The 10,516-nt window shown below is 49.1% G+C and overlaps 2 protein-coding genes across 2 annotated transcripts in view; both read left to right on the top strand.

Moving 5' to 3' along the window:
- Positions 1-1,782, top strand: part of ACVRL1 (activin A receptor like type 1) — a 27,972-nt gene extending 26,190 nt beyond the window's left edge. The window contains exon 10 of the mRNA XM_031064557.1: positions 1,771-1,782. Coding sequence (XP_030920417.1) covers positions 1,771-1,782 — 12 coding nt within the window. The remainder of the gene's footprint in view (positions 1-1,770) is intronic.
- Positions 1,783-10,456: 8,674 nt separating this feature from the next.
- The window catches only part of ACVR1B (activin A receptor type 1B), a 9,412-nt gene continuing 9,352 nt past the window's right edge, over positions 10,457-10,516 (top strand). Inside the window, 1 exon segment of the mRNA XM_031064550.1 lies at positions 10,457-10,515. Within this exon segment, the coding sequence (XP_030920410.1) occupies positions 10,457-10,515 (59 nt within the window).

Below are 10,516 nucleotides of genomic sequence, written 5' to 3' on the forward strand. Positions count from 1 at the left end.
GAGAGGGTTGGAGGGGCCTGGAGGTGCCCCCAAGGCTGCGAGGAGGCCCCGGAGGGGTTTGGGGCGTGGATGGGTGTGGGTGTTTCAGGGCGAAAAGAAGGATTTGGGGGTGGGATTTATGGGGTTAGGGGGTCTGGAAGAAGGGGGGACTCTGAAGGCATCGAGGATGTGTGTTGGGTGTTTGGGGGGCGTGGATGGGTGTGGGTGTTTTGGGGTGAAGGGAAGGATTTGGGGGTGGGATCTATGGGGTTAGGGGTTCTGGATTCAGGAGGGACTCTGATGGCATCAAGGACATGTGTTGGGTGTTTGGGGGATGTGGATAGGTGTGGGTGTTTCGGGGTGAAGGGAAGGATTTGGGGTGGGATCTATGGGGTTAGGGGTTCTGAAATCAGGGGGGACTCTGAAGGCATCAAGGGCATGTGTTGGATGTTTGGGGGACTCACAGGGGTGCGTGGTTTGTGTGAACCAGAGCTGGTTTGGGGCTCTGTGGGATGGGGATTTGTTGGGGAGAGGCAGCAGCAATTGGGGCTGGGGGTGGCTCCCAGTGCTGGGGGGTCCTGCAGTGCCAAGGGATGCTCTGAAGATGCCTGTGCTCACCTTGGGAGGAGATCTGGGAGCTGTCAGCCTGGTTTTGGGAGATACCGATGAAAATTGGCATTTATGGGTTTCACAGAGGATGGGCTTGGGGGTCTCAGAGGTGTTTTCTGGGCTCGTCACAGAGGTGTGGATCAGCCCAAGGTGGGAAGTGCCACCGTGTTGTCGTGGAATTTCTGGAGTTTGTGGTCTCCTCCCATTATCCTATGGCTCACGTCAGGGTGAACTGGGCAGCCCCCCGTGCCCAGAGGTGTGTCTGTACCATCCAGCCCTCTGCAATCTGCAGTTTGGGCTTTTAAGGAAACCTTTCCATACCCCGAGCTTCTGGACTTGAGCAACTGTAAATATTTGTTTGGAGGGAGGTGAGGGAGGAAGAACTCTTTGTGTTGGTTGTTTGTTCCGTGTTGATCCTTTTCCTTTCCCTGCTTCTGCTGCTCGTGGGGGAAGAGTGAGAGGTCTCAGCTCTGGGTTTGGGAGGAGCAGGTTTGGGGCAAGCAGAGGATCTCAGCTCCAGTTTTAGGAAGGAAATTGATTTGGGGTGAAGTAGAGGAAAGACTTTCCCAGAGGAAAACATCTCCTGGGGACAGAGGACAGGCTGGTGGCCACTGCCTCTGGTGCTCAGGGCTTCCCAGAGCAGTCCAGCTCTGTGGCCATCGGGGTGATCACTGTTGTGTAACTCAGGTACCTGTCCTGACAGGTTCCACTGTGGAATATTTTTCTCCTCCCCAGCCTCTCACCGTTTGTGCTCTGCATTCCCACCTGATGGTCAGAGGGTAATAACTCTGTGTGTGTGTGTGCAGATCTGGGCTTGTTAGAGCACAGAAAATGGCTTCAAACCTCACCTGGGCAGCAGGTGAGGGTTTACCTGGGAGTTCTGGGAATTTGGGGATAGAAATGGGCTTTTGGGAGGAGAGTAGCTGTGTTTTGGTGGAACCCCAGCCTTACAAGGGTGTTTCAGCTCCTCTGTGATAAGTGGCAGGGCAGGATCAGATGAGACTCGTGGCACGGCTGTTCTCAGACTTTCACTTAGCTAAAAACTGCTGTTTATTAAAAAAAAATCATAATTAATAAACAGGAAAGGACCAATTGACTGTACAAATCCCCTGGAAACTTGGCGACTCTCGGTGCCTTTGATTTTGGGCTCTATGAGTGATTATTGTTTCCGCTTTTATTCAGTGCAAGGTGTGAGCTCAGCCCGGGCTGGAGGGAGCTGCACTCATGGAATGAGGTGCAGAATGGCAGGGATCACCCTGGGAATTGTTCTGTGCTCCAGCAGCCACGATGCACGTTTGGTATGCTGGGGCTGCCCTCGCTATTGTGCCTCATAGCAGAGATTTAACAGCTACTTATTTTGGGAAAACATCTGAATTTCTGCAGTGCTGGGGAGCCAGGAACCTCTGCTCCTGTGCACACAACACTCCCCTGGCCCCTTCTTTAAAAAAAAAAAAAAAAGCAAAATAATCATGTCTCCTTTGCAAAGGGGTGTTGCAGGTCGGCTTTGCTTGAAATAAATCAAAAACCCACCCTGGGGGAATAATTTTGGGGCAGCAGATTTTATTATTAACACCACCTGCTTCAAATATTTACCCAGTTAAATCAGGCGAACTCTGCGTGGTCCGTAAGTTATACGTTACAACTTTCCAAGAAAGCCTTTCTCTAACTGGAAATTAAAAACAGTGTCCAACAAGCATTCTTGAACTCGTCCAGCTCCTTGGCCAGACAGCTTGGGTTGTTTTTTATTTTTTCTTTCCCCCGGATTCCCTGCCAGCAGTGGATGCTCCGGAAATGGCTGTTGCGAAAGGAGCCCGAGTCAAACGTCAGTTCTCTTAGCAGCAAGCAAAGTTCACTGGGTGGTGACAGGGGGAATGTGTCCTGCCCTGAGCAGAGCAGGCAGGAATTGCTTCTCTGTTTTATAGAGATGAAATTCTGGGTGGCAACTCCTTATTTAAACCCTTGGTTCTCAGCTGCCCTGTGCTTCTCTTGTGCACCACTGTTTATTTCTTTATTTTCAGAAAAAATTTATTTATTTTTCAAGGAAAAAAAGAGCTTTCCCTGCACTTGAAACCCTCTTGATAAAGTCTTGCTGCTTTTTGTGGCCTTCTTGGAAGTGTGGATTGCTGGATGTGGGGATGTTGGCCACATGTTAAACAATTTCCACTCCGGAAAAGCCTGAGAGAAGCCAGGATGGGTCTGAAGTCTTGTTGATAAACCTGGGCATCAGGTGTGCAGGGTGTTCTTCCCCAGCCCCAGTGTGTGTGTGGTCTCTTGGCTCCTAAACTGGTTTCCTGACAAGTTAAAACACAAAATAGGTGTCAGACCAGAGCCCAGAGAGGGAATGGGGAGCCGTGTGTCTGTGTTCTGGGTGGAAGAACAACAGCAGAAACATCAAGGCTTCTTCTAATTAACCTCTTAATGATGAGACTCCTGTCAATTCCTTATTTACAATTCGTTCAGAAGCTCTTTTGTGTTCCTGGAGTAGATGCAGGGAAAGTTCTGCACTTTAAAGCCACACTCTTCCTGCCTCCTTTTTTTTTTTTTTCCTTTTGTTTCCATTTCGTGTGTTTTCTACTCAGCCCTGCTGCCTTCACGTCAGGTCCAGCCTGTGCCAGGGGATTGCAGCCAGCTCAAAGAAGTTGAGACTCTTACTTCCAACTTGAAATATCCCAGGATAATGCTGAGTTTCTGGATGACTTGCTTTAAAGTGCTTTGTTTTTCATAGTGCTTTGCAGCTAATTTTAACTGTAGCAGCAATGGGTCAGTAGATAACATAAGCCACCAGCAAGAAGTAAAAAAAGAGAAATGTTTTGATCCAAAACAGGAGGAGAAATTGGAAGGGGAGTGAGATGTAGGGAAGGTGCTTAAGGTGGTGGTGCTGTAGCTATGGAAGGGCTCATTTCTCCAGCTCCTTAGTGAGGAAAATGGGCAGTGACAGCATCCAGAGCTGGCCTAACATTGGATTTTGGGGGCAGTGGGTGCAGGGAATTGAAGGGGACACCTGGGGAGTCACTTTGGACTTGCATTTATCCCAGCAAGGGTGGAGAGATCCCCACTGGGGACACCAAGCAGCACAACAGTCAGGGTAAATGAGCATGAAGGGCCATCAAGGTGATCAGAGGGATGGAGCACCTCTCCTGTGAGAAAAGGATGGGGAAATTGGGATTGTCCAGCCTGGAGAACAGAAGCTGTGGGCTGACCTGATCTGGGGAAATTGGGATTGTCCAGCCTGGAGAACAGAAGCTTTGGGGTGACCTGATTGTGGCCTTGCAGTATTTGAATGGAGTCTGCAAGAAAAAAGGGGGGAGAATCTTTCCAAGGAGCTCCAGGACAAGAGGGAATGGCTTCCCACTGCCAAAGGGCAGGGTTAGGGGGGATTTTGGGAAGAAATTCTTCCCTGTGAGGGTGGTGAGCCCTGGCACAGGATGCCCAGAGAAGCTGGGGCTGCCCCTTCTGTGCAAGTGTCCAAGGCCAGGTTGGAGGGGGCTTGGAGCCACCTGAGATAGTGGAAGATGTCCCTGCCCATGGCAGTGGGGTGAAACAAAATGAGCTTTAAGGTCCCTTCCAACCCAAGCCATTCCAGGATTCCATGATAATATAATGGAATAATAATATTCCATGATCATATAATGGAATAATAATATTCCATGATCATATAATGGAATAATGATATTCCATGATCATATAATGGAATAATAATATTCCATGATAATATAATGGAATAATGATATTCCATGATAATATAATGGAAAGTAAATCTTAATTCTTTAAATCCTTCATCACATAGCTGTGTCCCCTCATCATTGCCTCTGGGAAAAGGGAGCTGGTTTTTTTTTCCTTGGAGCTCTGTTCTTTTATCCATCTGAACAAGGAGCACACAGGGACTCCTGGACACACCTGAGCTCCCTCACCACGAGTGAATGGACATGAATTCCTAACCCTGTGTGATACAGGTTGCTCTTTATTTTGGCACAGCACAGAGCCAGACACTGACAGGTATTTCTTTCTTCCAAGCATGTTTACACACGTCCCTCTTCATTAAAGCATCCAAAGAAGCTGCAGAGCTACAAAGCCAATTGTTCCCCATTTCTGTTGCTGACATTATTCTGCTGCAGAATGAAACTGGTGCTCCCAGAGTGGGGCTCATTAAGTTTGGTGCTGCACAAAGACAAAATCAACTGCAGCTCCTGTTCCCTCAAAATCAGGGGAATCATTCTTCCAGCCTCAATTCAAACTGTTGAAAAAGAACAGCAGCTACAATCCCTGCAAAAAAATCTGTTTATCTGGTAAATACGTGGGTGGTTATTGGCATTTTTACCAATGATCATCTTCAGGTTAATTATCCTCATCCATATTGATCAGGTAGAGTTCAGCCCTGAGAAAATGGCATCTTTCTTAGGCACAGCTTTGGGAAATGCTGGAAAATGTATTCCAAAAGGTGGTTAACACCATTGGAGGAGATTCTGCTGTGAAACTTTCCCCTGTCTAGCTGCAGAGACATCTTGACACATGCAACTCCGTGTGAGAATAAATACGTGCAAAATGAGCTGGGAGAGTTGCTGGGAAAGGAGGAGAAATGTTCCTTGCCTGTCAGAGCTCTGTGTTTGAATCTCCCTGGAGCACAGAGCTCAAATCTACAGCCCCCCACCTGTTTGTTTGGATCCATTTTGGGAATACAGTGCTTTTAATGGAGGGAGAGAGCCAGCCCTTGGTTTTTGCCATTTTCTGGTTGGTGTAGGGGGATACGGATACCTCTGTGCCCAGGATCCTTTCAGAGCTGGGGTTATAACCTGGGAACCTTGTGGGGAGCAGAAGGAGTCAAACCCTGGGCTGGGCTAGTGGAGGATTGAGGAGAGGTCACTCAGCACTGCCAGTAAATAATATTTTTGGTTATAGTCAGTGCTGAGTGACCTCTCAGGTTTTGGGGAAGAGCAGTGAGGCCCAGCCTTGGATCGAATCACAGCAAGGTTTGCTCCATCCCTCCAGTGAGAACAAAGCTTTTCATGTTTGTTTGGATCCATTTTGGGAATACAGGTTGTTTTAATGGGGGAGTTTGGAGGGAGAGAGCCAATCCTTGTTTTTTCCTCTTTTCTGTGGTTGGTGCAGGGGGATATGGATACCTCTGTACACAGGATCCTTTCAGAGCTGGAGCTGTAACCCAGGAACCTCATGGGGAGCAGAAAGAGTCAAACCCTGGGCTGGGCTAGTTGAGGATTGAGGAGAGGTCACTCAACACTGCCAATAAATGATATTTTTTTTGGTTATAGTCAGTGCTGAGTGACCTCTCAGGTTTTGGTGAACAGCAGTGAGGCCCAGCCTTGGATCGAATCACAGCAAGGTTTGCTCCAACCTGCTGCATCCCTCCAGTGAGAACAAAGCTTTTCATGTTTGTTTAGATCCATTTTGGGAATACAGGTTGTTTTAATGGGGGGGTTTGGAGCGAGAGAGCCAGCCCTTGTTTTTTTTCCCCTTTTCTGGTTGGTGCAGGGGGATATGGATACCTCTGTGCCCAGGATCCTTTCAGAGCTATAACCCAGGAAGCTCACGGGGAGCAGAAGCAGCTCTTGGGCTTGAAGGAATCAAACCCTGGGCTGGGCTAGTCAAGGATTGAGGAGAGGTCACTCAGCACTGCCAAGAAATAAATTTTTTGGGGGTTTATAGTCAGTGCTGAGTGGTCTCTCAGGTTTTGGGGAAGAGCAGTGAGGCCCAGCCTCGGATGGAATCACAGCAAGGTTTGCTCCAACCTGCTGCATCCCTCCAGTGAGAACAAAGCTTTTCATGCACAGGATCTGCAGCTGAACCTTGGGCTTGTTCAGGCAGTGTCTCTGAAGGGCTGGGCTGGGCTCTGGGTGTCGGGGTGGGGAGCAGATCGAGCGGGCTCAGCTCCAGCTCCAGCTCCTTCCACGCAGCCTGAGCAAGGGGGGAATGCACCACCCTGGCTCTGGGAACTGCTCTTTGTTTCCCTTCACCCCATCTATTTCCTTCAGCCCAGGCGGGTTTTTTATTAAGTAGATTATATGTTTGGCTCAATAGGAGCTTTTCTTCCCCAAGGAAAAAAGAATGCTGTTGGCATGAAAAATCCTTTTATCCACTCCTGTCTCCTGCTTTGCCCTGGCTGCTCTCAGGGCACCCAGGAGATACCAGCAGGGGCTCTGCTTCCCTGCCCACCTTCTGTCCCCCACCCAAGGGCAAACAACAGTTTGTTTTTTCCTGGCTTCTGATAAGTTTCTGATAGAAGAATTTGCCTTTCTGCTGAAGCAAACTGGAGTTGCTGGACCCGCATGAGTCGCTCTGTAATTCTCCTCTTTGCCAGGAGCTTCCCAGTGAGCCCCGCTGCAGACAGGCCTTTCCTCCCTGGCACACACAGAAAATTGGAGAGTTCCTGCCTGCAGCTTGAAGGTTCTGCCCAACAATACCTGGAAAGCCCCTCAGGGGTCTCTGCTGAGAGGTGGAGAGAAGGACAGTGTGTGCTGAAGGCTCCATTCTCTTTGTTCTAGCTGCTCTCTGACCGTGGGGATTTTTGAGGTGCAAGCATCAGAATTAAAGTTGAAAAAGAGCAGTTGTCTCAGAGGGGGGTGAAGTTGTCTCAGGGTGAGATGGAGCCGTGGGGCATCCCCCTCCTTTAGCAGGAAATTTTGGCTTTCTGCACAGAGCAGATAAGGATCTCCCTCTGTCTCCAAGCTGGGGCTCTGGTATCATACCTTGCAGGTAAACTGATTTTTTTTGTTGTTGTTGTTTTTTAATCCTGCAAATGAGACTGAGCAGACACGACCTGCTTCTCTGCTTTCCCTCTCAAAGGCATGCTCAGTTTCAGGCCAGATAATTCACTCAGAAGTTTACAAAACCAGTTTTATTAGTGCACTGAAGTGTTTTGTTTGCTTTGTAGCTTCTGGAAGCAAAACTGCCACAGCCTAAATCTTGGAATTGAGACCTCAAAAATGAGTCTAACAGGAACAAAGTTCAGTTTTGTTGTATCTAAATCAAACTGAAAAGAACCTACACAGTGAAATGTGTGGGTTAAATGTTTTTAATTTGTACCTCGAGCTTTTGATAAGTAATAAGGGAGATGCTTGAAAAGACCATTTCCTTTTAAGTAGACATGAAGGCAGGAATGTGCCCTGGGTGCTCTTTGCCATCTCAGATTTTCATAAAATCTCCTTTATCACCAACCTTTGTTCCCCCAAGTGTATGTATTTTTCAGAATTGTCTTTTCTGCACTCTGCTGACCATGGGAAAACCCTGATCTTGGAGCTGTTTGAAGTGCATGTTAATGGAGGTTTTTTTCCCCTTCATTACAACATTTCCTCTCAAAATCTTCAGAATCTGTGGATGTTCTCCACCCTTCTCAACACAGATCAGTCTGTCCTGTCCGTTTTCTGTCCTTTTTCTCTGGCCTGTGCTGAGCACCTGGTAGGAAGTTCCCTTTGCTTATGATGCTTTTTGAAGGTGTCTCACTCCACAGCTCTTCAGCTTTTGATCACAGAGCTACAGAATCATGAAATATCCTCAGTTGGAAAGGGCCCACCAGGATCATCCAGTCCAATTCCTGGTCTTGTGGAGACATCCCAAAATCCAGCCTTTTGGAGAGCAATGTCCAAACACTCCTGGCAGCCTCAGGGCCATGCCCTGGAGAGCCTGGGCAGTGCCCAGCACCCTTGGGGGAAGAACCTTTCCCTGTACCCATCCTAAACCCCTCCTGACACAGCTCCAGCCCTTCCCTTGGCTCTCATCACTGGCTTTTCACTGCAGTTTTGAATCTGTTGATTCCAAACTAACCAGCACCCACATTGAGCCCGTCTGAAACAGCTCACAGCAGCAGCTGGAAAAGGAGGAGCAGAGTCCAGAGAGAATTAAGTGAATAGTAATGCAATTAGCCTGATTGATTTACCCAGGTCTCTGGGATAAGGGCTAATGGGTGCCTTCCTCCTAAAGGAACCCTGAGTAAATCAGGACCAGCTTGTTTTTCATTAAGCTTAGGGTAACATGGCCCCACACACAAGTGTTGAGGGTGATTTTGTGCGTGACTTTGCACTGAGAGGATTTTAGATCAGCTTGGACAGAGTTAACTGTGGGCACTTGTATCTTTTAAAAGCCTTCTTCACACCCTCCCTACCTGAAAGCCCATTTCTGCAGCGGGTAAGGACATGTTTTGGATTCCCTCTGGGAAGGCTGGGAGAGCTGATGAAAGCTGCTGAAAACCCAGCGTGCTGCTAAACAAGCCCCACCCTTCTTCTTCTTGACATTGTTGGATTCCTCTTTGTTCCCAAGGATGGCAAGGCCTGAGGATTTGCTTACAGTTTTTCAGGCAGCTTGAGAAAAGTACAGTGGCAGCTGGGAGGTGGAAAAATGTGGGAATCTGCCTCGGAGTTTCTCCTTCTCTTTATCCAAATAATCTTTGTGGAGAGCAGGCAAAAAGCCAGGAATTTATTTGACCTAAGGTAGTGTCTCAGATCAGGAAAGCAGTTATTAAATAAGTGGCTGATCTAGCTGGGCGTGCACGCTTGGCTCGTGCAGTCACTTGGGATTGGGTTTGCTTTGGCCTCTGCCAGCTGCTCCCTGTCTCCCCGAGCTGAGGTGGTCATCCCTGGCCAGCAGGGAGCCTGGACACTCAGCCCAGGTGCAATCAGGTCAGTCAGTTGGAGGAATTGTTGGGTTTGTGTTGAGTCTGACCCGAGGTTGGACTGGGAGAGGATCTCGGTCAGATCTCGCCCGATTTGCAAGCATGACTTGGGTCATGGCTGGTGGGCATGCCTGGCCAGCCCAGATTAAGGAGCTCCAGGGAGCCTGGACACTCAGCCCAGGTGCAATCAGGTCAGTCAGTTGCAGGAATTGTTGGGGTTTGTGTTGAGTCTGACCCAAGGTAGGTCTGGGAGAGGATCTCAGTTGGATCTCAGTCGGATCTCACCTAGTTTGCGGGCATGACTTGGGTCATGGCTGGTGGGCATGCCTGGCCAGCCCAGATTAAGGAGCTCCAGGGAGCCTGGACACTCAGCCCAGGTGCAATCAGGTCAGTCAGTTGCAGGAATTGTTGGGTTTTGTGTTGAGTCTGACCCAAGGTAGGTCTGGGAGAGGATCTCAGTTGGATCTCAGTCGGATCTCACCCAGTTTGCGGGCATGACTTGGGTCATGGCTGGTGGTCATGCCTGGCCAGCCCAGATTAAGGAGCTCCAGGGAGCCTGGACACTCAGCCCAGGTGCAATCAGGTCAGTCAGTTGCAGGAATTGTTGAGTTTTGGGTTGAGTCTGACCCAGGGTTGGGCTGCGAGAGGATCTCGGTTGGATCTCGCCCGGATCTCTCCCGGTTTGCAGGCATGACTTGGGTCATGGCTGGTGGTCCCTTGCCAGCCCAGATTAAGGAGCTCCAGGGAGCCTGGACAGTCAGCCCAGGTGCAATCAGGCCAGTCAGTTGCAGGAATTGTTGGGTTTGGGTTGAGTCAGTTGCAGGAATTGTTGGGTTTGGGTTGAGTCTGACCTGAGGTTGGGCTGGGAGAGGATCTCAGTCGGATCTCGCCTGGTTTGCAGGCATGACTTGGGTCATGGCTGGTGGTGATTGCAACAGGGGCTGGCAAAGGGCTGCCTGGACAAGCAGCTCCTGGAAAGGCTCCTCTGCCTCCACAGTCTGTTTCATGCTGAAATTGGATTCTTGCAGGTCTGGAATACTGAGTATGACTTGTGCTGTTTGCAGAGCCGGTTCTTCCAGAGCTTGAGAGCGGCTCTTGAAATGGAGAATTTAAAGAAGGTTTCCTCTCCTTCAAGCTTTTGCTCTCTGTGGGTTTTAAGGAGTTGATCTTGTTTTGATTTCAGCTTTGACATGTCTGTGCTCTGACTGCAAACAAGCCAACTCCACGTGTGAGACGGATGGTGCCTGCATGGTCTCAGTCTTCAACCTGGATGGTGTCAAACACCACGTTCGGACCTGCATTCCTGAG

The sequence above is a fragment of the Geospiza fortis genome, unplaced genomic scaffold, assembly GCF_000277835.1.
Source record: "Geospiza fortis unplaced genomic scaffold, GeoFor_1.0 scaffold599, whole genome shotgun sequence".
NCBI lineage: Eukaryota > Metazoa > Chordata > Aves > Passeriformes > Thraupidae > Geospiza > Geospiza fortis.